This window comes from Rhinolophus ferrumequinum, chromosome 4, assembly GCF_004115265.2.
Source record: "Rhinolophus ferrumequinum isolate MPI-CBG mRhiFer1 chromosome 4, mRhiFer1_v1.p, whole genome shotgun sequence".
NCBI classification, from domain to species: Eukaryota; Metazoa; Chordata; class Mammalia; order Chiroptera; family Rhinolophidae; genus Rhinolophus; species Rhinolophus ferrumequinum.
The window spans coordinates 44,459,821-44,487,371 of NC_046287.1; the positions used below are offsets into that span (position 1 = coordinate 44,459,821).

At 40.2% G+C, this 27,551-nt stretch overlaps 1 protein-coding gene across 10 annotated transcripts in view; it reads right to left on the reverse strand.

Moving 5' to 3' along the window:
• Nucleotides 1-27,551, reverse strand: part of DOCK9 (dedicator of cytokinesis 9) — a 257,537-nt gene that overhangs the window by 18,951 nt on the left and 211,035 nt on the right. For 3 of the 10 annotated variants that reach the window (XM_033105052.1, XM_033105053.1, XM_033105047.1), the window contains 8 exons: nt 25,976-26,112; nt 19,639-19,754; nt 13,829-13,966; nt 13,527-13,709; nt 12,439-12,552; nt 12,105-12,320; nt 10,546-10,603; nt 8,037-8,143 (listed from right to left, as the gene is read on the reverse strand). In XM_033105052.1, coding sequence (XP_032960943.1) covers nt 8,037-8,143; nt 10,546-10,603; nt 12,105-12,320; nt 12,439-12,552; nt 13,527-13,709; nt 13,829-13,966; nt 19,639-19,754; nt 25,976-26,112 — 1,069 coding nt within the window. Of the gene's footprint in view, nt 1-8,036; nt 8,144-9,528; nt 9,607-10,545; nt 10,604-12,104; nt 12,321-12,438; nt 12,553-13,526; nt 13,710-13,828; nt 13,967-19,638; nt 19,755-25,383; nt 25,428-25,975; nt 26,113-27,551 lie in introns of all 10 variants that reach the window. The other 7 variants (XM_033105055.1, XM_033105056.1, XM_033105048.1 and 4 more) reach the window with 4 other exon arrangements.

A 27,551-nucleotide genomic window follows, 5' to 3' on the forward strand; every position in this document is an offset into this window, starting at 1 on the left:
TCCTGTGCATTACAGAATGTTTAGCAGCATCTTTAGCCTCTACCTACTGAATGCCAGTAGCAGGGTGTCTCCTTTCTCCCTATCCCCAAATCATGACAATAAAAAATGTGTCCAGACATTGCCAAATGTACCCTGGGGATGGGGGCAAAATCATATCCAGGTGAGAATCACTGCTTTATAGTAATCTTAGAATTGGGGAGAGTCACTCTTCCAACATTTTTAAAACTGTTATTGCTAGTCTAGTTCCTTTGCCTTTCCACCTAAATTTTAGTCAGTTTGTTTATTTCTACCAAAACTCCAGATGAAGTTCAATTGGGATTGCTTTAAATCTATAAATCAATTTAGGAAGAACTGACATCCTAACAATATTGAGTCTTTACTCAATTTATTTAGGTCTTCCTTGATTTCTTTCATCAGTATTTTATAGTTTTTAGCACACAGATCTATATAGATTTATACCTAAGTTTCATGCTTTTTTGATGTTATAAATAGCCGTTTTTAAATTTTGATGACATTTTTTTCAAGGAAATCAAAGTTTGAGATAAAAGATTGGAAGTCATTCAGCATATTTGTTTGTAAAAACTGTTCAAAATAATCATTAACAATATAGTGAAACAATGGTATAAGGCCCCCTAAAAAGAAGAAGGTTGATTAATTTTTGTATATTGATCTTACGTTGCTCTGACTTTGCTAAACTCACTCAACAGTTTCAGTAGCTTCTCTATAAATTCTTTGGGATTTTTCTCTGTCACAAAAGAAAACTGCATCTTCTGTGAATACAGACAGTTTTACTTCTTTTTCTTGCCTTACTACATTGGCTAGAGCCTCCAGCAGGGTGTTGAATATAAGTGGTAAAAGCAGATATTCTTGTCTTGTTCCCAATTTTAGGGGGAAAGCATTGAGTCTTCCAACATTAAGTATAATGTTAGCTGTAGATGTTTTGTAGATAATCTTTTTTAGGTTAAATTTCTTTCTATTCCCATTTTGTAAAAATCATGAATGGATGTTGAATTTTTTCAAATGATTTTTTTTTTGCATCTATTGAGACGGTCATATGGTTTTTCCTTATTTATTCTGTTAGTATGTTGAATTAATGGATTGGTTTTCCAATGCTGAACCAATGGTGCATTCCCAGGGTACACCCTACTTGGTCATGATGCGTTTCTCTTTATATATATATATATATATATATATATATATATATATATATATATATATTAGATTCAATTTGCTAATATATGTTTAAGGCTTTTTATAGTTGCCTTTTAACATGTTTGTGTCCTCCGTCATACTTTAAGTGAAGAGTAGGGCCTGTTACAAGGGTGGGAACTCCGACTGAGGGGCAGCAGGGGTTTATTTATTTAACAGTTGTCAGTGTGTCGCTAAGGTGAGTACCCCGGAGCCAATGAGCAAGTGAATAAAGCACTTCCTGCTCTAACAGAGCCGAGTCTACTGTGGAGACAGATCCATAAACAGATTGTAAAAGATGGTGGTAAGTGCACTGATAATATGCCGGGAGTCAGAGATGCAGAGGCGGAGTGGCATCCATCCAGGGAGGAGGAAACAAGGTGGGCACGGAAGCTGACAGAAAGTGACAACTGACTGGGTCTTTCCAATGATGAGAAGTTAGTCAGGTGAAGGTGAAAGGTGGGAGTGGGAGCAGGAAGAACGACAGGGGCACAGCATGGGCAAAGACGTGCCCATGCTGGATGGGGGCGTGGTGTGGGAGGAATTTGAAGGGGGGGAGCATAAAATTTGAATCAGAGGGGCAAGACATGAGACTAGGGAGGTAAAAAGGATTAAACAGACGACACTGGCACACGCAAAGTTTTCCATGTCAAAAATAAATTAATCATTAAATGTAGACAATTTTATGAGACATGAAAATGTATGCAGACACACATCAACTAGCACAATACTGAAGTATTATATACGATAGACATTAGTTGATTTTAAAATGTTCTGTCTTTCCATGTAAGGTATCTGTGTACAGCAGCCTTTCAGGTATACTTTTAAATGGCCCTAGATTTAGTCACTTAATAAATATATATCAAATAGGGTTTCTGGGTAATCTGGGCCAAATGCTCATAACTGGGAGACTCAGATTTGAATATTATTTTTATTCCTGTTTAGTTAAACCAGAAACACATGGAAAGTTTAATAATAGTGAAACCTGAATTCAAGTAACATATCAATATTATAGACAATTGAGTTCATTATGAAAATAACTGTCATATTTGGTACAAAAAGATGGACTTCAATCAGGGAAACTCCCCAGAATGGTTGGAAAATGGGAAGGTTTGATAAAGTGAACACAGCTTAGTAAATAATTATGAAATAAATATTACAATTTGATGGTAATCAAAACTTAGCAAATAACATATAATCAACTACTATATGTGATTGGACATTATCTTTTTTTTCTGATTTAGGAGGAATTCCAGCTCTGTAGTTTGTCAGTCTGAATTCACTTATTATTATAAGGAAATGGCAACATATACTATAAAAAGCAGACTGTGCACATCTTACCAATAACAAATTAAAAATGGCTTTTATAAAATAAAAAAGGTAAGTTTTTCTCTCAGAAAAGTAGAGTATGGACAACTGAACATCAAAGCTAATTTTGGTAATGTGAATTATTCCAGCTAATGTCAACTCTATACCTAGACATTTACAGCTGGCACATCAAGTACCAATTCTTGGATAACCAGTAATCATAGACAGTTGAGAGACTATATGTCAACATCACAGAATTATAAAATGTCATAAAAACTATGACAGCATGGTAACTAAACATTGGGGCATACATGGATAATATTCTAGTAGAAATTTACTTTGAATTCTCAGCAACCACTGCACCTGAAAACCAGAATTCACCCAGACAGTGGTCAGATAGGCAATCATACAGAAAGCCTGGTGGTTTTACCACCTTATTTAAAACATAAACACCAAGATTTTTTTTTCCTGAATTGTCAATACACACAAGGCACTGTAAATAATTACTGATAGGTATAAAAACCCTCAATGAGCTTTACGGACCTGAAAAGTACACATTTTATGATACTAGACTAGTCTTAAAAAGACCTCAGTACACTAAGCTCCTAAGCCACTGAAGAAGCTGTTTAAATGTCATTGGCCAGTCCCAGTTTTACGTGTGTCGGGATATAAAGGAGAGCACTGAGCGCCTATCTGTGGAAACAGCACGTACCTGCTGTGTATGGGCAGTGTATTGAAAATATTTTCATTTAAATGCCATTTGCTCCCTTTTAGGATTAATTTCATTTAACCTTCCCTATGAAGCCAAATATTGTTTCTATTATCTGTCATTTGGGAAGTCCTGTAAACGTGTGACCTGGCTCAGGCAATGTTGTACTTTGTAACATAATTCATATTTCCACTATATTATTGTTTCTCAAGATACAGTTGAGGACCCCTTGCATTAGAATAATCACCTGGGATGTTTGTTAAAATACAGATTACCAGGTGCCACACCCACCCAGCTGAATCTGGGGATGTAGGGGAAGAATGAGAATCTATCCTTGTAACAGGAATCCAGGTAATTTCTAAGCACACTCAAGTTTGAGGACCACTACACTAAGTGAAATTTTCTGAGACATGCACCTCACTTATATAGCCCCAGGTTAGTACATAGCACACAGATAGTTTATGGAATGAATCAAAATATGTTAACATAGAAATTTCCAGGTCACAAAGAACTCAGACAACTTGCAATTCCTATTCAAAGGAACAGTGGTTTAGGTGTTTCTCCTCAACAGGAAAAAAACATTAAAAGCAGCACAGCTTGCTAGGGAAGGGACCGCATTTTGCTCACCTTTGTATCTCCAGCACCTAGCTCAGTGCCAAACTAGTTCAGTAAATATTTGCAAAATACAGCAGTGGGATATGTCCTGACATGAACCCAGGGTACAGCTAAAGCATTAGACAAGTTCTGTGGGCCAAGTTCACTACTCACTACTCCTACTGTTCTGGGGAATCATTATGATAGTGAGGATGCTCTATGTAACTTTTATGGTTCTAAGAGCACTCTTGGTCAAAGAAAAGTGGATGGTTACAGACAGTCAGCAAGCTTGGATGAGATGTATTATAGAGGAATAATCCAATGTGTTCTGCTAATATCTCTATCTCTTGGGATGTTCTGTGGATGTAAACATTTTATGTTTGTTACTGTTTTGTTACTGGTGGTTGTTTCTGAATAGAAACAATGTGGTTAATACGAACCAGAGACTTGCCCAGTTAACCGCACATGTTTGCTGTACCCAGTGGTGATAGTTGTTACTTTGTGAAACAACAGTTGAGTGTGCTAGATACAGTCAATGCTCAATCTCATTATTAGTGGTAGTTACATTGTATAAAGTCACCATAAATAATGAATTAGTGAATACTGAACCACCCCTCCTACAGAAGTACAGGGTTAGGTTCCTGCGAGTCTCCGGTCACAAAATTTTCAACAACCAATCAGTACCAAACCCTGTTTCTGACTAAAGACACCTGATTTAGTATACATTGTTGGTTCATTAACACTGAACTCAAGGGCAAAAGCACTCTATCTCATGACTGAATGAAGCTCATCTAAACTAACACAAGTTATTCTCTCTGTCAGGCGCATCACTGCCTTCCTGTGCTCAGAAACACTGAACGGCACTGCAGCACTACATGTTTTTTCTTTTTAGTTTTTTTTTAGCACAACACTTTAATTTAAATACTAGCAAAATCACCAACAAAAAAGCACAAAGATGTGAAAAGCGTGGCCTAAACAGAAAAGGACACTTCATTTTCCATTTTTCCGTCTGGAGTCCCTCTCAGCTGTGTCAGGCCTGGATTCCCTCCATCTGTGCTTTAGAAGCTGACGCCCAGCATGCTGGCCTGCATGCTGCGCTCCCTGTCCCTGACTTGCCCAATGGAAGGCCCAGTGGGAGACTGGAGGTCGGGAGAGCTAGGGTGGGTGGCTACTCGCTGGCTCCCTCCCTGGCAGGGCAGCAGGATTGAGCCTTCCCCTACATAAAGCCCACAGGTCCTATCAGGTGGCTCCTCTGTGGAGTTTCCCTCTCTCCCCTCCCTTAGTGCACAGGTTGCGGGGTGTTTACCCAGCTGCTGTCAACCTCAGGGATTATTGCTATATTCCTTGTTGATTTCCCTAGACCCTGTCCAAATTTTTCAATATAGTCCCTTTATTAGACTTTCTTTAATTTCCCAAGTGTGTCACCTATTTTCTTCCAGGACCCTGACTGTCTGGGATAATGAGGGAAGGATCTCAAAACTACATGGGCTGTGTACGATTTTGACACCATAGGGGGAACTCAGAATTCTTCAGTCAGCACAGGATCCAACTTGTGGAACAAAATTGCAAACAAAAATGGGATGTTGCTCTTTAATCAAAAGTAGCTGGGAGGGAGTCTGCTCTTGAGATCAGTCAGGAAAGATGAACTGTGACCAATAAAAACTCATGTGAGGACTGCTGTGAGGAGAAATGTGCATTTTTAGACAGTTCCTCTAAAATTGTGATAGGAGAGCATTGAAGGAATTTAAATCTATCTAATAATGCAGATTAAAAGGACAACGATTTTTATTAAGCTATGTGTTAGATATCTATTCCGGTCTCTGGAAGAGATTTTCAACTTTCCCTTTTTCTTGAAACATCTGATAGCTAAAGCAAAAGGTACGCGGCAATTTCTGTTTTCCTAGCTTTTAGAATACATGTTATCCATTCTATTCCCAGCCTGTTTCAATCTTGAAGTGCAGGGCTTGCTCAGGATTTCGTAACCTCACTGTGTCACAACATAATCATTACAGATCGTTGTGTACTATGGACCTTGTTAAAAATTTACCAACTTTATGCTTCAAGGACAGGGTGGAAAATCCATATTCTGAAACTAACTGATAAAGTCATCCCTATCATACGGGTACCATTCACAAATTTCCCCAATAAAGCCGGTGTTTGATTTCACAGGTTAATTCCCTAAGCTGATGATTCCAGCCTTTTACTTAATCAGATGAACAAACTTGAGCTTCATTTCATCATCCCTGTGGGACAGCTTCCTTAGACCTGTTTACTTTCAAATCCTTAATTGTTCTTGACATCACTGTTTTCCTAACTGTACTCTGAACAAAATGATATACTATGGAGGTCCTACTTGGCATGGGGGACAAGGGTGGTTTCTACAAGGAGACAATCCGTTCCAGACTCTTAGGGAAAAACCTGGTCAAAACTTGCCTTGAAGTGAGCTGTTCAAAGCCAAGAACACATGGCCCTGTTACCTTGGTGACACGTTTCACACTTCAGAGTGAAAAGTTAAAAATTACCACCTGCACAGGCATTTCAAGGTAGAGAGACAGCTGAACTGTTAATGCCATGTAATAACCAACTTGATTTTTCATTTTTTAGAATACTTTGAAAACTTTACCTATTGTGGTTAAAATTATTTTAATATTTAAATATGAAACATATTCAATATATTACCCTCCTTTCTCATGACTAGTTTTTAATTTAGACGGTCATTTGAGACTAGAAAATTTATGACACTGGTTCTTAAACTTTTGGTCTTAAGATCTTTTAATATATCATAAAATTATTGAGAATTCCTTAAAAATTACTAAGAACTTTTATGTATATGAGGGTGATCTCGCAAATATTTACAATATTAGGAATGAAACTGAAAAAAATGTAAAAAGATTTATTAAAATAACAATGATAAATCTATTGCATGTCAACAAAAATAACATTTTTAATGAAAAAAATAACACTTTCCAAAAAATGGGGGAGAAGAGTGGCATTGTTTTGCGGTTTTGAAACTCCCTTTAATGTCTAACTTCATAGGAGAAACCTGGATTCTCATATCTGCTTCTCCATTCAATCTGTTCTGTGTGTTGTTTTGGATGATGTATATACAACAAAGATCTGGCCTCACACAGACGTTCAGTGGGAAAAGTAGGGACCTCAAAGACTTCCTGAAAGGGTTTGGGGACCCAGTGGGTCCTAGGACCACACTTTGAGAACTGCTGATTGATGACCTGGTTAATATCGCGGAGAATGTTTTTTCGTAGGCCCTACTTATTGGCAAGAACATGATTAAAAGTCATCATATTAATTGCAGGACTCCATATCATAAAATCAAGTGTAACAGAAGCAGAAGATATTTACTCCTTTCTCTCTTCTTTCTTTCAACATGAAGAAACAGACAATTTTATTTTTCCTTAAAAGACAGGCAGGATTAAAACGCTCTCCCTGGACTGTTCCATTCTGCCTCGAGTTGAAGGAGGCAGGCACACACTTGAAAAGCCCTGTAGCAGATACTCATGGAAGAGGAAATTCAGGGAACGCAAGCAGAAAACCGGCATTTGTTCACATTTCCAGCTGTATTTCAAAACTCTCTAGTTATAGATAAGTGGCTGCAAGGTGATTCTGTTTTGGCAAGAAACTTGCAGAAACTGCTACAATGATCTAATGTCAAACTTTTTGGTGTTGAGTGGGAGTGGGCCGGGTGGTCTTATTCACTAGTGGTACACAGAACCTGGGCTTACGGCACACAAGTGGGGCAGGGAGCTGGGCCTGAATAGGGTCTGTCCTGTGCCCAAGCCCAGTCTGGCCTCTCATAACTTTTGAGTGTTTGCAGACACTGGGGAGAAGTCTAGTGTCAGAGACACTGATTTAAAAGTTAGATGAAAATAGCAATAAAACCCATGAACTGGAGAAATTAATTGCGGGGAGAATGAGAAACTTTATGGCCAAAATACTAGACTTTGTACCACAAATGTTTGAACTCTCAGCCTCTCTCCACTACTAATCAGCTCCTCAAACCCTTTTTCCAGAAAAGAGCAAAGGAGGGATTCCTAGAAAGGGAGAATGGCAGAAGCTTTTGCTGCTCGGTTTCAGTTGTCTAGAGAGTTATTTTAATTAGAGCAAAGCGTGTAAACGGCAGCTGCAGAGAGAAAAGCCTTTGTGTGATGCACTGGCAGGGCAAACAACAGGTTTTGAGATACTCAAGTCACTCAAAACCCTCACAAGCGGTGGCACTCACCTCGTTGAAATGGACATCCTGCATCCCGACGTCTTCCATCATGGAGGCCTCCTCGTCTATGTTTGGAGTAACCACCCTGAAGGCTGTGCACCCCTGTCTGAACATGCCTAGAATCGAGACAGCAGGGAGAGTCAGTTATTAACCCGTACATCAACGAGTCCTGACGGTTCTTCCTGCTCTGTGTGCTTTTGTGTTGAATGAAATAACCGATTTTGAAATCTCTATGTTTCAGGCCAGCAATCTAGGTGCCATGGGTGCTTTTCTTCACTCGTATTTAACCTTCAACTCCCTCAATTTCTTTGTCTCCTCCCTTTTTATTCTTCACCCACCTTTCTTAAAATGTATGCAATCTTTAACTAAACTATAAATGAACTGAAAGAGGGATGGAATCAAATTAATGATACAGGAATAACCAATAAACAATAATTTGATTCGGTAAGCTGATCCGTGCTCAGATACCAAGAAGAATAAAGAAGCCAAGGCCAATCAAGGCAATATATACGACTCAAACATAACACTGTTTCCTTCAAGCTGTCATCTCACCCACTCTGGCTGGGGATAAGCCAGAACTCAGGTTAGAAGTTGCCCTTCGCCTTTGTGAAGCACCAACAAGGTATAATCAACAGCTATAGACGGGAGCCGAGAGGCCGTCTTAGCTGGTTCCACATCGACCGGCTAGGGCAAGGAGAGGCCTGCTTCCTTCTCCACAACCGGAGAGTGGGAGCACACAAAGCAGGAATACTTCCTAGGCACTCAATTCTCTAGGGAGGAACGGTCTAAGGTTGGAGCTGGGATAAATACCTGGGAGAAGGTAATAACAATAGTGGCCCATTTGGGGGCCTCTACTTTTCTTGGAGTCACTGGGAAAAGTTTGATGTCAGTTGGACAACGTAAGCTGGGCAAAAATAATGACGTGAAGAAGGACATGAAATGCCTTGTTACTCAATTTTGAGATTGCTGCTTACAGTGAAAGAAAACAAGTCAATTGAGACCTCCCATATTTTGGGAAAAAGAACAGAGTATTTTGAAATGAAGCCTTAAAGAGTGGCCCCTAAAGTCAGACATTTTCCTGCTGCATACTGGTCAAGGTTTCCAGGCCATTCGTGAGTTGTCTAGTGTCTCTGCCACTGTGTTGGTTTAGCCTTGCTTTTGTCTTATGGAGACATGATTTCCCTATGAAAAGCATTAATCTAGGGAACCGAGGATACACTGACGGACATAAAGCAAAATTATAAAAGCCAACCACCCACTTTGAGGCTATAGAGTACATTTAAATCGACAAGTCGGCTCCAGTGCAACAACTACAGTGGTGGCCACTCCTCTCCTTGCCCACAGGAACTGACTGCCACTGCACGGGCGAGGCGAGGGAAAAAGGGAGGAAGGAGAGCCAAGGCCATCCATGCAGAGCTGACAAAGAAAATGCCCACACCTCTGAGCCTCATGTGGATGGGGCGGCTGGGGCCTCGGCGGCCAGACCCACCCTCAGGCTCACCTCCCTGGCGCCTCCTCTGGCAGGTGCTGTGGCTGTAGGGGAAGAGGGTCGGCTCCCGCCGGAGGGCTATGTCTGCTTCTAAACATGAGGAAATGTATTACCTGACAATAGGTCTCAACAGAAAACAGTGCTGGTAGTAAGAGAATATGGAGCTCTTCTTGAATTTCTTTCTCTTTCAGGCTCTGGGATGTGACAACCCTAGACTCCCTTAAATCTCATTCCAAATAGCCAGCTGTACCAGAAATATATAAATTCCCTGGTCTCAGCATCTGTGACTTTCTATCATTTTTCACTTTGTAAATGTACGCTTCGGTAGCCAGCTCTCGTGCTGCTGTGGTTCCAGCACATACGCGTCCACCCAACCAGCTTTTCTAAGAACCTTGGTGTTCCAAAAAGCAACACTGCCATTTCAGGCTGCGTTGATTTTTGAAATGGAATCGAGCAACTGGTGTTTAATCAAAAGGAACCCATGAAAGCATTCATGGCCTGCTAATCTGGGAACAAATACATAAAGCACAAACAGGCAGCATTCACTCCTTGCCACCTCCTCCCACTGGGAGACAAGGCTTCCAGCCAGCAAGGCTGCCCTGTCAGACAGAAAAGCCAGCTGGGCTGCGTTCCAGAAAATGCTGTCTGATGATCTGTGACAACTGTCTTTTGATCGATATATTGTTCCAGTGGAAACTATCTTAAGGAAAAAGAAAATCTTTTCAGCTCAAGATTGGCTGGTCAGGGACATCCAGATGTAAAGCTCATGAACCAGTTTTTATGAGATGGAGCCATTATTAAGAGGTTATGTGACAACATGCCATCCACTTTTCTTTTGATATTGGCATTTCTGCTGTGCCTTCTAACTCAAACAAATGTCACGCTAGTGAATAAAACCAAACACACACACACACACACACACACACACAGAATCCCCCACCTCCAAATCTTTCTCAATGGCTCTTGCTCATCTTTGCCATTTTGTACAGTTTTATATTCATTTCAAAAAACACAGGAATCATCTCTCACCTTTCCGTGTGAGATACTCTGCCACCAGGGCTGTGACATGGACATAGCACATCGCTGCCTATAATAAAAGACACATGCCTCAGAATCACCATTTATAAAGCATGTCAAAATGTTCACAGACAGAAATCTATAACTGTATGTACTTACACTAGATCTCAAGGGACCAACTAGTGTTTCTAAGAGCAGAGATCTTACCTTTGAAAAAAGTGGAACGATTCACATGAACTTTGAAATAAGTTTTGAAATAAATTGGAAATTGAGACAAATGGCATAACTTGCTAAGGTTCATTTCTATTTAGAATGATTAAATTTTAATGTAAAAGATAGAAACATTTTTCTTACTATACGTAAGATTTCTGCATCATTTCTCATAAAGTGAAAAAATAACCCTTGAAGAAAAGGTGTGTGTGTGTGCCTTACTAGATTCTGAGGAAACTCCTCCAATTTCAGGGGCTAATAGAGTTTTCTCTCAACTTAGAAAAGATGAAGTTGTAACTTCTTCCAAACATAGAATTCTATACCAAAATTACAACTAAGTCTTAAGTGGGTAACAGCTTAAAATTAAAGAAAAAAATAACTTTATCAAGTTGCCATGGTCTTATAAAAATCAAAGACAGCTGTTGGAAACGAACCCACTGTAAGGTTCTAACGCCTGAGCCCCTGGTTCTTGTCAGAATGAAAGAAAAATTACTACCACTCATAATACGTAATTCATTTTTGTTACAGCTAACATACAGTCAAGTTTATGGTCCAACAGAATGGACTCCTTGTCAATAATCAATATGTAAAAAAAGTTACATCAATTTTTCAGATGTAGAACATAATTTTACTAATTTAAGCAATTACCAAAGTTTAAAAGTAAAACAATGCTTCTTTGGTAATACCATTGATCACAGCTAAATGTTTTAGGCACAAACCCTGAACAGAGTTTTCGTGGGAACACAGAACCTGCCTTACGGCCTGTTATTTTCCTTAATAGCCCCCGTTTTACAGCTGATGTCATCGAGGCACAGAGGGGTTAAAAAGTGGCTCAGTGCCACAGGGTTAGTGTGTTGGATTTGGGATTCTGTCTCCGGGGCCCCCACAGCCAACCCCCACCACGCCGTCTGCTTACTGGTACACGGCAGCTCCGTACACGACATGAGGAAGCATTTCGTGTACAGATTCCTACCACACCCACCGATGGAAACAGATAATCTCAAAAGGAAGAAGCGATGCCTGATCATCCCTTTAATAACAGGAAAATTTAATTTTACCACAAAATAGCTGAAGGTGAGACCTAGAGAGGAGTTTTGATACAGAGACTGAGTGCACGTGAATTGGCAGGTATCCATCTGTACGAACATGGATGTTTCTGAAGAGCTTTCAAACAGGACTCTTTTTTGACAGCAATATCCCCTTAAAATGTGGTAAATGAAAATGCTTAGATGGCTTTGAAGTAACCCTGAGCCTAATCACATACTTTTAACTGGGAAATTTTTCTCACAATTGGCTTCTTTTAGTGACTGGGGTATAATCAGTTTTCTCAAAAACCCGGCCTGAGAGGCTTGCAGGGATACCTCGGAGAGATCCCCGTTTTTGACGTGGATCCTGGCCATGCTGTCGAGCCACGTCTTCCTGAGCTCGGGAGTGCTGGCGTAGGACTTGGCCAGGCTGTACTGGAGGTCCACCAGCATCTCCGGATCGTTCTCGTGCTCCTTCATCTGGGCCGTGGCCATGAGAACAGTGCGTATCCTTTTGGTCAAGTCCTTCACGTCTGAGGAGAAGGTGGTGTGCTAAAACAAAGGCAGAAGAAGGACACATGGCTTTCCGCGGCCTTGTACCTATTCACAGACATATTAGATGATGAGGTGGAGTCCTGGGGGTGAAAACAAATGGGAGCAGGCCACCTACCTTGATGAGCCTGTCACTGTTGGCACAGTTGTTGATGATAGATAAGGACTGCTGGAATCTTGTTCCCCCGATCCCGACAACATCTGCTATCAGCTGGCTGACGGAAATAATGACCTAGGGACACACAAACGTGAGCAAATCACCTTCAGATGACTCCGCCGGCTCAGCGCCTGTCTTCAGTGAGGATGGCCATGAGGACAGCGGAAAGGGGAAGTTTTGAGCAGGGATCACACCACTGCAGGAAACGATGTCTGAGTCACCTTTGTGCCCTTCTCCAAATTATTCCAGAAGGTGACTATGCTATCCTTAAGTATTTTGTCTGCACAGTAAAATGCTGATAAATTTTACTCAGCAGAGGAATGGACTCAGATAAGCCCCTACCACTTGGGTAGTTATTCCCCTATCACTTTCTCTAACACAAAGGGAGACCTCATTATTTACCCCCTTGGTTTTTGGTTTGAACTTATATGTATTATACATTCAATAAGTGGACTGTCCGCTGCAGTTTTTGTTAAAACATACACTATGCAACGGGGGATCTGCCTTTTTGGGGGTCCCTGAATAGCATTGCCTTTACCCAGTTACTTAAGCTAAAACGTGGTTGTGCATATAGTTTGCAAACAATAAATATTTGTTTTAAAAAAAGAATAAATACAGAGATGGAGAGGGCACTCCTATATATGTTTGCACGAAAAGCAAGTCTACAAAAATCCATAAGACTTTTCAGTATCCCATCTGACAGAAAAGAACCACTTTAGCCTTTCTGTGTCTTCCCTAAGAAACCCATCCTCTCAAGGCATCATCACGTAGTTTCTCAAATATCTTAATTCAATAGCATTTCAGTCAGTCCAATATTGATTCAATACGTAAATGTCAATTTACCAACAGACACACATCCTGGGCCTACATTTTACAAGGTAAAGGATGAAATGAACCAAACCAGTCAGCGTGACTTTCGAAGTGTCCATCTCCAGGCCACATGCTGTAGTAGTTACGCAGGGTAAGTTCGTACATGTGACCACTCCAAGCTTTCCTGAGGAAGCTGTATTTCAGAGTACCCTTGTCTTAGAAAGCTAAACTAGACGCACTTGCAAATGTGTCCGGACAAAGGACTTCTTCCCCGTGTAGTCGAAGTTGTTGCGCATCAGGAAGTAGAGCAGCTGGGAGGCCTCGGTCCTGATGGAGCTCAGTTTGGAGTTGCAGCACTTCAGAATCTCATAGCACAAAGCAGCACACATGTCGGCTCTCCCTTCATAGAACGTTGAGGGGAACTAGATGGGACAGGAGAAAGCAAGTGAACCACAGGAAGCTTAGTGCTCCCTTCAGCTCCACGTGGAAAGAGCACAACGGGTGATAATCAATCATGACCTTCCCTGATGAAACACCTTACCTTATATATCAGCGACCTTAAGGCAGTGAAGACATTTTTTAAAGCCGTTTCAGATTGATGTTTTTGAAGAAAACACAGGTAGACGTCAAACACTTTTTTCATGAGAGGATTATGTCCATGGTCAGCCAGGAGCTGGTTCTTTAAAACACAAAAGACAGTGTGGTGAGTGCACAGCAGACACCACTAAAGGTTCCATACAATGTTTAGGCTCAAATTTTCCAGGTACTAAACTTATAATATAAAACTCTGCCATGTATCCTCTTGTAGCCATGAATCCTCTTGTAGCATAAACAAGCCTACCGATAAATTGATGCTTTGCATAGTTTACTTTTCTTCTTATAAAGGGAGGGACTAATTACAGAACTTCCCAGCAAACCGTAAGATGGTTTAAAGGACCACTGAGCCTCAGTACTGATTTGGCTTCCATTTATTTCCTTATTTTTACTGTATACCAGCAACTGATACAGGGGTAATGATTGTGACTTTTTAATTCCAACAAAAAAGTGCTATTACAGGTGCCAGCTAATTAATGGGCTGGAAAAAATACTGACACGAGGTATATGAAACAGGTCTTCTAAAAGTGAGGGTCCGTCCTCCCCCTCCCCCAGCTTCTCAGGCACTCTGTTAAGTTACTATGAATACTTAGTTCGGTAAGGTGGAAAACGTACAGGCTTTGCTCCGGTACCATTTATCCTGTGCATGGATTTGCACAGGTAAATGGAGTCTTACCATTCTCATATGTAAAACAGATGACCCTAAAACTGACCTCTATAGCTACTCTGAAGACTTCGCGGTCCAGTATAGAAAACCCCTGACACATACGTTGGTCTAGCTCAATAAATGGTGGCTGGCAAGGTTTTAACATGCAAAAATTTTACTTGACAAAACAAGAGGGTCACGAGTAAGTACTTATCATTCTTCAAGATCTCCTCACACCAACAGCAAATTCATACTAGTTAAACCCCTTGTAAACCTGGTCGGCTAAAACTGCTACTGATTGCTGATCACACACAGTGGATAGAGGTGTCACCCAGCTAGAGGCCAGCATGGAGTCATCGTGTCTAAACATAAGTGACACTAAACAACTGCATCTTCAAACACAGTCAAGCTTGTCTGAACAAAGGTGTGTTTGGGAGAGGGCATGTGTGTGCGTTTTGCACAAGTAGGCAAAAATGGCTGGACTGAAAAAATGTCAAGAGGCCAGTGTCTCAAACCAATCTTACAATGTAGCCAAATGAACTAAGATAACTTACGTCTGAATAATTCTGTTACGTAGCAAATTATGGCTGGAATGATAGTTTCAAGAGTTATCTCATCTTATTGTTGGAGAAAAATGTTTACTCAAGGAATACATTTTGATTTTTTAGGTCCAGTGAATCACAGATGTATTCACAGCTGGTAGGGCACCTGGAATTCACAGTGCTCTTTATATCATGAAATACTGAGGGACAGTATTGAATTCCATCGTGTGAAAAAGAAGCAATTTAATGAGCAGAAAACGTGACTTAATTAATTGAATATGATCAAATTCTCAACCACAAGCAGCTGTTCACCAACTGGAAAAAAAATAAAAGCTGTTTCCAGTGTTTTGGGAACTGCTGATGTGAGCACTTTTCCCAGGAACCATAACCCTTCCTAATTATGGTGAAATTCACGTTTGGGTAAATCTGGATGCGAGCTTTTATTTTCTCAGCACTCTTCGTTGGAGATATCCAGGAAAGACAGTTTATACAAAAATTACCAAGACCCTTGGTCCTGCTGTCTGAACTGGCTGGTCTCCAGGTTCCTACCACTGGAGTTGAATTTTGCTTCCTTTCATTCTCTCTGGTGAAGGTCTTTGCTCTCCATTTTCAGGATTTAGTCTTCTTGGGTTCTGATCTCAAAACTTGCTTGCAAGATGGAGTTAAAGCTCATTTATACTAAGATATAAATAAGCCCTCACTTAAAGGGGTAAAGGACCTTTCAGCCTGGACACCCAAGTTTACCAGCTGCCTTCCTTAATCTCCCAATCATTTTTTTTCTCTCCCTCTCTGTCTCTGTGTGTGTGTCTCTGTCTCTGTCATTAATTAGAAAGTCATAGACACTAAACGTAAAAAAAGCTTTGAACATTCAAAAAGGTCCACAAGGGGGAAAAAAAGCAAAACAGAAATCACTCTTCACTTATGCAGTTAAAAATAACCACAGGTAGCCATGGAGTGTACCTCATTTCTACCTTTTTTATCCCTATAGACTTTTACTAAGGGTGGGAAGATTTCACTCAGGAAATTATGATAGACCTTAGCATAATATGAAAGACATGACTTATCTCTACCAATAAGGTGGAGAATCGGTCATAAATTATTCTCAGGAATTGTCTGATGTGGATTCAAGTTTGACTGTTGAACATGACCTTCTCAGGGAAACGGGCCTTTCAGAGAATGAACACAATAGCAGTAGTTTATATAGGCCCAGGAATGGAGAAAAACAAACTTAAACCTTAGGTGCCAAAGTGAGATATCTGGAACTATGCTATTTAAGACAGATGCTAGGCATACAGCATCTATTTTTATTTAGACATTGATTTTAAAATAACTGTAAAAGTCTAGTTGAGAGAAGAGCTGTGTGGGTTGTAGAGGCTCACTGATCACTCAGATGACCTCCACCTCCTGTGTCTTTGCAGACCGGGCATGTGGTGTGTAAACAGACGCCAAACTCCCTAGCAAGGGCCCAGTTATTCTAGGGCTCCTCACTCTGATCGTTCACAGCTTCTTACCATCATGTCCTGCTTCTCACCGTGCAGCTCAAATCAACACAAGGCACTGCACGGCATCACTGAAAATATACTTTCAGATTAAATTTGTGAACACATTAACAATATTATCCACTATTTAAAGTCCAGCATTGACTTGGGATTGTGTCAACAGACATTGCAAAATAGCCAGAGAAGAACTGTATTTTTCTCCACATAACTACCTTGGTTTACAAAACACACCCTTTTATGTATTAAATGATACAATGTGTGTAAGAGTGCCCAGCATGGTAGCAGCATCTGGTAAGGATTTGGTAATTTTTTTCTGTATGAGATCATTCAATTACCTTGACAGTCATTCAGCTCAGCTCCTCTCCCTCCTTCCTCCTCTCCTCTCTTTTCTCTCCTACCTTCCTCCTTCCCTCCATACCTTCCTTCTCTCTGTCTCTCTTTCTCCACCTCCCACCCCCCAACACACCCCTTAGTAGTGAACAAGGGCTCTGAAAGGCCACTTGTGTAGTGATCTTGGGCAAATTTCCTAACCTGACTCAGCCTCAATCTCCTCACCTGTAACATGGGAGATAAAAAGATCCACTAGGCCAGTCTGTTGAGAGATTAATGAGTCAAAAGGCACTCAATAAATAGCAGGAAGATAATACAATAATAATCAGAATTCAGGGCTTAAATCTTTTCAAATATTTTTCTCTCATTAAGAACATGATTTCTTGATTGCCTTTGGCACTTCTTAGATGTGGTCAATTAAGAGACTCAGTAACAATAGGGCTATATCTACAGAAGATAATTTTTCTGCAAATAATTATGTCAGCCAACTCAATGTAATGAGTTAATTTTTCTGATGCACTCCAATTGATGCCTCAGCTGAGTAAATATTTACAAAGGAAGAGCCAGCGGCTGCTGGGTCTGTGGATCCAGGCCAGGTAAGCCTACAGCTTGGCATGACATCCCTTGATGCCGTAACATTTGCCCATTTTCCCACTTTCAAATGGGGAGGGGGTGGTTCTGAGCTTTAAACATCATACATTTTTGCACACAGGCATGTACACTTTTACAGAGATCATCTCAGTTCTCTAGTGCAATCCTTCCTGTGGTTCTCAGGAATCAGACCTTTTATTTTATCATAGGACCAGGAATGCGTGAACACAGAAGGTACTTATTGATAAACGAGAGTCAACTTTGGAGCTCCTACTATGTGCCAGACAGAGCGCCAATGTTTCTGGCTACTTCATATCAACCCATTAGGAAAGAGGCACAATTGCCATGTTCTAGGGAAGGGAGTCAAGTCGAGCTTCCCAAGGCTTAAAATCTGGCTAATGTGGAGCTGGGATTTAAGCCCATGGTGTTTCTGTATACATGGCTGTCTCCCAGGTGCACGGAGCTGGGCTGTATCAGCAAAGGGGGAGGCCCTTCCAACGGTCATCTCACTTGAAACTCCCAATAGCGTGAAGCAGATCCTATTTTTCCAATCTTACAAATGAGAAATCTTAGGTGTGGAGACATGAAGTAATCTTCCCAAATATATTCAGCTAATAAATGTTACAATCGGTTTGTCGACGTTGCTTCTCTCTCTTGAGAGTCAGAACCAGTTTGGTGGCCAGACATTGGCACTCTGGGAACCTTGACCAAGACTCTTCTTTAATACGATGCCAGCAATTTGAAGAACTGGGGGCTCCTTAGTAAGGAAACTGTCACTGTTCTCATGGTTCTCCCAGGCGACACCTGTGCTACCTGTGCCCTTATCACTGCCCATCATGCCAGGTCCCCGCCTGGCTTGCACCTCTGGGGTTTCCTGCTCATTTACATGGTGGGGCCCAGGCAGAGAGTAGAACCAAGTTTTGCAACCACTGTTCTGAACAGATAGATTCACAGTTTGCACTGATACTGGTGTGCGTGGCAAATATTCACATTAAAAACTTTACTGCCTATTTACATAAGAATTTTTAACTAAAAACATCCGAAAGAAAATAGAAAGAGGTTCCAAACATGCTTCTAATTGAGCAGTGATTCACAAGCCACAATGTTCAGACCTCACTCCCAGAGTTCAGTCAGTCTGGGCTGGGGCCCGAGAATCAGCATTTCTAACAAGTTCCCAGGGTCTGCGGCTGCAGACTCTGAGAGCCGCTAGAATAGAGGTTCCTTGCAATAAGACACTGCTGCCCCCACACTTCTTCAATTAGAATCTGTATGTCCTTGTCTCTCAGCTGGGTTCCTAGTAATGACAGTTAGGGGACATGAATGGCATGGCTATAAGAAAATAAAGGTATTATTATGAAAAAGTGACATGAAGTCAGGGTAACTAGTTTTATTCTGTCTAATAAAGAAATGTGCTTTATAAGACGTAGAGATAAGCAAAGCAGGAAGTGACTATGGTTATATTTTTCAAATACCCTTGCAAATAAATATACTGTTTCATTATTAACGCTAATGCAATTTCTCCTTTCTATGAAGGAAATGGAAGTAATTGTTCAGCAAGAATAGGAAGCGTTAAGTTCCTGAAAACAAGAGAGTGGATGAAGACCATCTCTACCGACTTCAATTACTACTTGCTAAAACCTAAAAATAAGACCAAAACAACCTTTTATTTTCTATCCCTGAAATGCTTCTACCATTTAATTTAGTACAGATTTTTAAAAAAGTTTTTGCTCCTCTATGGATACTTATTGCTTCTCTAAGGATAAATACATAATTTCAATTGCTACCATGTTTGGACTTGTTTAAAGATAGCAGAGGCATAAATGCCGGGTTAGGGTCCCAGGTTTATCATCCGTTCCCCAGGTAAACGCTTTCTTCTACCCAAGAATTAACTATCTCCAGAGCCTGTTCCACCATTTGCACACATGTGGCACACTCTGACAAGTTAAGCTTTGTTCTATTTCAGGGAATTCAGTCATGAACTGTGCAGTGGTTTCATTAAGGACATTTCAGGATTAACAGTTTCCTCACAGGGGCAAAAACAGATGCTGAAGTAAAAATACAACACAAGAAGTCCTTGCTGGTTCCGCTCAATAAGCAGAATAAATTTCAAGGGTAAAGCTCTAACCATCAACAGCTGTTCCATACGGACCTTAAATGCCAGTGTGAACAGCGAGAGCGTGTCCAGAGCCGTGAGGCACACCTCAGTAGCAATGTTGGCTTCAAGTAACGACTGGTGAAGGACGTCTGCGTCTGAGTGGCCATAGCCTGCACGAATTAGAGCACAAGGTTACTGCCGGGTGGCTGTGGACAGAGGAGCTGGTGGGACAGCAGAGTCACAGTCAACTTCTGATTAGTTATAGAAAGCTTACTTTTATTTGGGGGGAGGACTTGGTAGTTAATAATGTTTCCATTTAATGATAAGTCTTTTTCAACTCCAGAAGGGCAATAACAGCAGCATTTATTGTGCGCTATGTGCCAGCCATAATTCTATGAACTTGACATGTATTACCTCATTTAATCCCTCAACAGCCCTATGAAATGTGTACATTATTAAACCCTTTTTGCAGAGAAGGAAATGGGGGTACAGAAAGGGTAAACCACTTGTCTCAAGTCACACGGTTAGTAAACAGGGGAGCCAGGAAAGCACCAGGACAGAAGTCACCGAGTTGAACCCCTTGACTGAGCCATTCGGACTGCGGCAGTGGTGAGGGAGGTTGAGATTTCCAAAGCTTCCAACACAGAGGCAGCACCACAGCACAGGGATTAGGAAAATGGGCCAAGGTCAGGGTGCTGGTCACTGAATCCAGCGTGGCCACCCACTAGCTGTGTGACCTTGGGCAAGTTATTTGACCTCTTTATACCTCAGTTTCCTCATCTGTAGAATGGGGATAATAACAGTATCTACCTCAAAGGGTTGTGGTGAGTATTAAATTTGTTAATATTTGTGAAGCTCATAAAACAGTGCCTGGCACATAGTGAATGCTATATGTGTTAAATCAATAATGTAAAAATCTATATTAGCTAAAATCATGAATGATAATCAAGAGTTGACTGCACCGCGAATAGCATTCTACTTGCTTTAATAAAAAGCACAAAAGCCAGTATGTCTGCAAGAAATGTTTAAGAAAAGGAAAGAACTTGAAGGATCATAATTTAAATACAAACTGGTATCTTCTGTATGTGGCTGTAAAATTAATTTAGTACTGATACAAATGTAGATTGACATACATACAATTTGAGATATTAAATTATGAAATGGTATGCATTAGCAGAAATATATATATAGGGATGCAAAGATGTTACAGTATTGATCTAGATTACAAAGAAAGATGGCAATATAATATCATGTAATGTCTTTCTCCAAGGAGTAACAACAAATCAACACTTAGATGTGTAGGTAATTTTCTTAACACTCCAGAGAGGAGGACATTTTGTACATAGGTCAGGAAAATGAAGTATAGAAAACCTAGAGAATTTTCTTGAGGTCAGAAGTGGGGAAAAAACCAAACTCTAAATTCCTTATCTAGGTCACTGTATCATACTATCTATTATTAGGATAAAACAAACTAACTAGCATGATGTTATTCTGACTAACAAATGTCAGTTACAGAATAATTTTTAAAAGACTACAAAAAAAGCTTTTTTAGAGCTACTGAGTTGCTTTATCAAATGTAATAAAAACACTATTATGTGCTTTCATCCAATTTTGCTGCACTGTATTTTAAAAAGGTGGTCCTGAAGTTTTGTGTTTGTGGGCTGCATTATTTTCACTCTGCGAGAGAGTTGATGTGTCCTTAGCAAGGCTGCGTAACACATCTGGCACCATGCTAGTTCTGTTTCTTTTATTCTCTGCCTTTTTGGTTGGAAATCTCCCAGAGGGAAAAAAAATGGCTTTTTTTTTTTGGTACTATTTTAATATTCATTGTATTGCCTTTGTAAGCCAAGGCGTTTCCTCAGTTGGCAAACAGTTAGTCTGGTAAGATACAGAGACAACAAAAGAGAAAAACAATCAGATTGATTATTGTTACAGTGATCACAAACCGGGGCAAGAAGGAACAAAAAAAAAATACACCTTTTATTAGACCAACCAAAATTATCACACAGGTCAAAAGGACTCTTTATCGAGGGCTGCCGTTTACTCCAAATAAAGTTTTAGAGTCTGGGTTAAATTTTAAGAAGGAACTTGCTTTAGGGATTGTTTAAATCTCTTTCTCTGCACAGAATTGTCCCTTTTTTCTTTCCAGATAACTTAAAGTGTATCCAGGTGATCATTGTAAAAGAGATAGCCTACACACTGAAGAGTCGCCACAGAATTTACCTGATTTCAGAAATGCTGGCAAATGTGCAAAACTGTATCTCTAAATCAAGGAAACATGTCTCAGAATCAAGGAAATGTGGCTTTACAGCATTTTATTTACTATCTTGAGTATAGACATTTAAAGCATCCAAGCCCATTTCACCTATTTTTAAAGGTATATTGTCCATGCTTAAAAACTTTTGAAAAATATTAATTTTACTTCAGAGAATATATGCACTCTGCATTTTCATAATAATTCAATATTATGTATAGTAAAGGAATTTAGTTATTATCTGTTATCACTTTCTTACTCGTAATGCATAGATATAAAAGAATTCTGGAGTTAGATGGGGTCTTACAAGCCATCTCTTACAATTCCTCATATGATGCTTATGTGACCCAGGCAATATTCCCCAATGAGTCCTCATCCAGTCTGTTTTTACACCTCCTGCTGCAAGTGCCCACACTACCCTGTTTCCCCGAAAATAAGACCTTGCCAGACAATCAGCTCTAATGCGTCTTTTGGAGCAAAAATTAATAGAAGACTCGGTATGTTATATTATATTATACCCGGTCTTATATCATAGTAAAATAAGACCGGGTCTTCTATTAATTTTTGCTCCAAAAGATGCATTAGAGCTGATTATCCGGCTAGGTCTTATTTTTGGGGAAACATGGTAGCTAGTGGGCAAGTTCAGTTAGAAAGTACTTTCCCATCTGGACCTGAAATCTAATTCTCTGCAACTTAATTCTTAAACTCTTATACTGAAGTATATGGAACACAGGTTTTCTTCAAGCATTTCTGCCTTTTGGGTGGCTTTTCCCACACCAGTGGGAAATATGAATTATCATGTAAATTAATTTAATATCCTAGAACAATACATAACATCAAAGTAAATACAAAGTGTTATTTTATATTTTTCGCAAACGTATCACTTATTTGCAAACATGTTTCACTTAGTTTCTCCCTCATAACGTGTTTTATATAAAATATTCTACACGCAGCTATCACTCTCAATTTGTCATTTGGCACAAATCTTTCTACTGATACACAATGAGTGCCCTTTACAGTAAATAGGTCAGTATCTTAATGTTGTAAACATTTACTTTTCATATGCTTTGAGTGTTTTTGAAATGGTTAAAACTACTGTCCACAGTGGGATTTGTCATTTTCATTATTTTCTATTAAAACCTGACAGTAAAGATAAGTCCCTGCTAGAGTGACATGTGTAGCGCATACAGTGTCTTTTCTGCTGTTCTGTTAGTGGGTGATGGGGAGGGTACAGCGTGGCCCCGCCCCCTCGGATCACGTTTCTCACAGTCCTCTGCTGCTCCCTGCTGGTCAAGCTGAGGTCTGACAAAGCCTTTCTTAACTAGGACAGAAAAAGAGGAAATGAAAATTTCAGGTGTAGCAGGGACTCTTCCTGTTCTTATTCTTCGCCAAAATAAATTTACTTTAGACTCTGGCATCCCAGAAAGTCTCTCACATATTGGATCCACGTCATATTGGTTGGCCCAACAGAAGGTACTGTATTCACTGTTAAAGAGGAATTCTTTTTAGAGAGACATACGTATGTGGCTACCAATTTCCCATAAAGCGGCTCGGTACCGATGTACAAACACCATGTGTGTACATATACATGCTCACACACGTACACATGTATACATACAGTACACATGCCCTTTAACATTGTTGGGGTGGAAGAGTGGAAGCTGCTGGGTTTTGGCCGAGGTCACGATTTGGAGCTCAAAAATCTAACAAAGGGAAGGGCTGAGGGCCACCCAAATATATACTCAGAATAAGAGATGTAAATGAAGACTGAGTTCTAGGGGAAGAGGCAAGGACTATGAGCAGGAATTGTAGGCACACAGGGAACCCTAAAAGAATCAGCTATGCACTGTTTATTGGGAAAGCAGAAGGAGAAACTGACTGAGGATAGTGTCACTAAAAACTGACTAAAGTGAAAACTCCAGGATGAAAGAGGAGAGAGGCAAGGACAGGGTTCTCTGTGGGTAGCAGGAAGAGACAATGGAAATCAACCATGTTAACAATATGGTTTTTGGCAGCTGAACACAGCCAGCTGTCTCTCTCCTCCAATTCAAGCCACCACCGCAAAATCCATTTGGAGTGGGAGGAGCTGATGCATATCTTAGTGGATTCAGGTTATTTAGTCCTCTGTTGATCATTCATTTCAGTTTTGTTTGTTTTCTGTGTTTCCTAAATGATTGCCTTTGGAGGTGGGGCCGTGGTCCACTTATGATTTTTTTTTTAAATGCTTGAAAGTTTAAGCATTTACTTCAACTGACAGTGAAGGAAGTTCAGGTGTAATAAATGATCTGGGTTAAGGCAATGTAGCAGGTCTTGCAGAAGAGTGGGAATTTAATTTCTGTTTGCTAACTAGGAAATGAAACCTGGAATGAACAAAAACTCCTTGTTATGTTTATTTCAACCCCCATCTGCAGAGCTAGAAAAAGCCCCAATAGACAAGAAGTTGAAAAATCACATACTGTAGCCTTAGAGGTGTCACTAATGTATACTCAACAGTTAAGTATGGAACTCAGAACTAGCACATTCAGGCTACCAATTCAGCGTGTGGCACACTGATATAATACTGATTTAAATTAAGCTTAGACCTTTATAAAGAGAGACGATAGCCAATGTATTTAACATTGTTGGGATGTAAGAGTGGGAAACTGCTATATTTTGATTCCTCAGCCTTCTTACTTTGAACTACAGTCGACCTTTGAATAACACAGGTTTGCACACTGTGGGTCCACTTATAGGTGGATTATTATTCAATAAATACTGTAAATGTATTTTCTCTTCCTTATGCTTTTCTTAATAACAGTTTTTGTTGAGATAACTTATTGTAAGAATATAGTCTATGACACATACAACATACAGAATAAGTGTTAATTGATTGTATTATTGGTAAGGCTACCGGTAAGCAATATGCTATCAGTAGTTAAGTTTTTGGGGAGTCAAAAGTTGTATGTGGATTTTTGACTGTGAGGGGATTAGTGCCCCTACCTCCTATGCTGGTTCATGGGTGAACTGTATTATCAATTCAAGGCTATGGGCATATTGCCTTTACGCTTAGCCTACGTTAAGAAAGAGATATGGAAATCACAGTGAATGGAATTCTTATGATTAGAAGTGATGAGAAAATGTTAATAACCATGTATTAAAGACATTACTTAAAATGAGAACAACTACTTATCTCGATAGAATAGTAACTAACTATGTCATGCTCGGAAGAAAGATGAAACAATTAGAGGACACACCACTAACAGAAAAGGTATTTCTCATAAATGATCGCATTAGTTCTCAAAGTGCTGCATGGTTGATATCTTTTAGGTTTCCTGCTGTGAGAAACCCTTAGGAAGATGAAATAGTTACAGTTTTAGGGGTAGCACATGATGCCACGTCCCCTCTGGTGATCGAAAAAAGTCAATTAAAAATATGCGCCCACATTTTGGCAGAATCTCTACTGTGAAGTTAGAAAGCCCCAAAGTTAGGAAGGCAAGATGAACAAAAGGTCTTGGTTTGCAAGTGAAGCAGCCTCATAAGCAGACTCCAACCTGATTAAATCTTACCATTGTCTACAGAAATTCCAAGCACACTTGATATCTTTCTCACACTGAAAACACAGAAAAAGTCACTTTGTTATTGGCTTTTCCACACCCTCACAAATTGATTCACGGGCTTTATGTTTTCACAGCAGTTTAAGGATTAACATACATTCAGAGCCAGAATGTCAGAATGTGGACGCCTGATCAATTACATGCATGGGCTACGGGCGAAAGGAGTCTGCCCCAGACATTCTCAAGATTTTCACGGGGAAAATCAATGATACGCTGGCTGCAGGCAAGGAATCCAAACATTAAATTCAAAATGTCAGAGACTGTTTAGCGATCAAAACCTGCCAAATTTTGTTTTCAAAATACGCAGAGGAGGGGTTGGGACAAAGGCTCTAGCACTTTTTGGTCTGGTGCCATAGTTGACCACGTTCCACATTATGTCATTCTCCTCCAAGGAAAGGAACTGCACCATGAGCTCTTCATCCTACTTGTTTTCAGCTGGAAGAAAAGTCAAGTTGGTGATAGGGTGTGGTGTGGCCTGGGGCTCTCCCCTCTGAGATGTCACATGAGATGGCTGGCTGTTACGATGGTATGTCATGGGACTTACTGTGGTTAAAAGTGAGAGAGTTATCCAGGCTGCCCAGCTGCTGCAATCTGGCATGCATCATTCCTGTTCTGTTATGGGAAACAGGCAATGTCTGAGATTTTCGATCATGAACTATGGGTCCCAACCCTTCCTGGTTCCTGCAACATGAGTGAGATGGGATAGAAGCAAAAGTTAGACTTGTTACACTGCAGAGAAACGGGGAGCGTTAGTGAAGCCAGGACACAGCACAAAGGAGCGGACCAAGCAGTGGAGCCTGTATGGGCCGGATGGAGCCAGAGACACACAGGCAGCAGCTCTGACAGACTTCACAGCAAAGCACTTGACCATGACGTAGGAGCAAAAACCAAGCCAAAGCAGAGACGTTTCAGTTTTAGGAAGTACTTTAGAGATGCTACCTCAAAAAAAAAAAAAAAAAAAAAGTTGAGCATCAGTCCAACATGGTGTGAAAGGCTGGCGTTCTGAAAACTGCCAAAACACCACACATCTTTTTGGATTATATGTTATTAAAGAGCAAAAAATAAAAAAATAAATTTTAATTGAAATAATGCATTGGAAGAAACAGAGAACAAACATGCAATGAGAGGGATTATGTGAAGCAGGTTTAACAACCTTTATTCTTACCCAGGCAGGAAGGAGAAGAACCACACACTTTGTTAAACTTGTCAGCAGTCAAGTAAAGAAAATAGAAAAGTGATCTGGGTTAGCAATCAAACAGCTAACTTCCTACTGTGTACCATCACCAGAACAGATGAAAAATGAGACCAGGGCTGGAATGACACCTGTCCCCCGTCCCATAGCCAACCGTCCCCCTCATTGTGTTATTGTGTGGAGTACAACAGGGCATGCATGGAATATCATCGGGCAACATGCTGCTGGGTGATTTCAAAGTGACACGATGAGAAGGCGCAGTATTCATAAAACTGGACCACCACGATGGCAAACACTGACAACATTTAAATCATCATTCAGAATCCTTTTCACATGCAGCAGAGACCATGGCAATTTTCTATCTAGCATGGCACGGCTTCCCACAGTGCATCTAACAAAATAACACCACCCTCTACTCTCCCACTTTCCTACGCCAATCTAGTTTTAAGATAGTCAAAGGATGCATACTTTCATATGCAAATATATACATGGTGCTTAGGAAGTTGGCAGATTTTCTTTCAAAAAATTAAATGCATAGCCATTGAAAAAAATAAGTTAACAGTTTCAAAAAACCCAATTTAAAAATATTTTGTTGGGGCAGAAAACTTCAGCCTCCCACATTCACCACGTTCAGCTCTGAGGCATTTTATTCTTTTTTGCACAACAATTTCCAAATGCCATCTTGTGACGTAAGTGACAGTTGCTGAAAGAAGGGTTTGAAGCTCGCCCAGTTCAGTGCCTTTCTTACAAATACACTCCTTGCCCATCTTCACGGGAGAAAGTTGAAGTACAGAGGGTGCCAAAAAAATGTATACACATTTTAAGAAAGGAAAACTGTATTAAAATTGTAATGCTCAATATATACCGATAACAAAAGATGAATACAAGTCACGTTTGACTTCTACAAATACAAGAGGTGCTCAAAGTA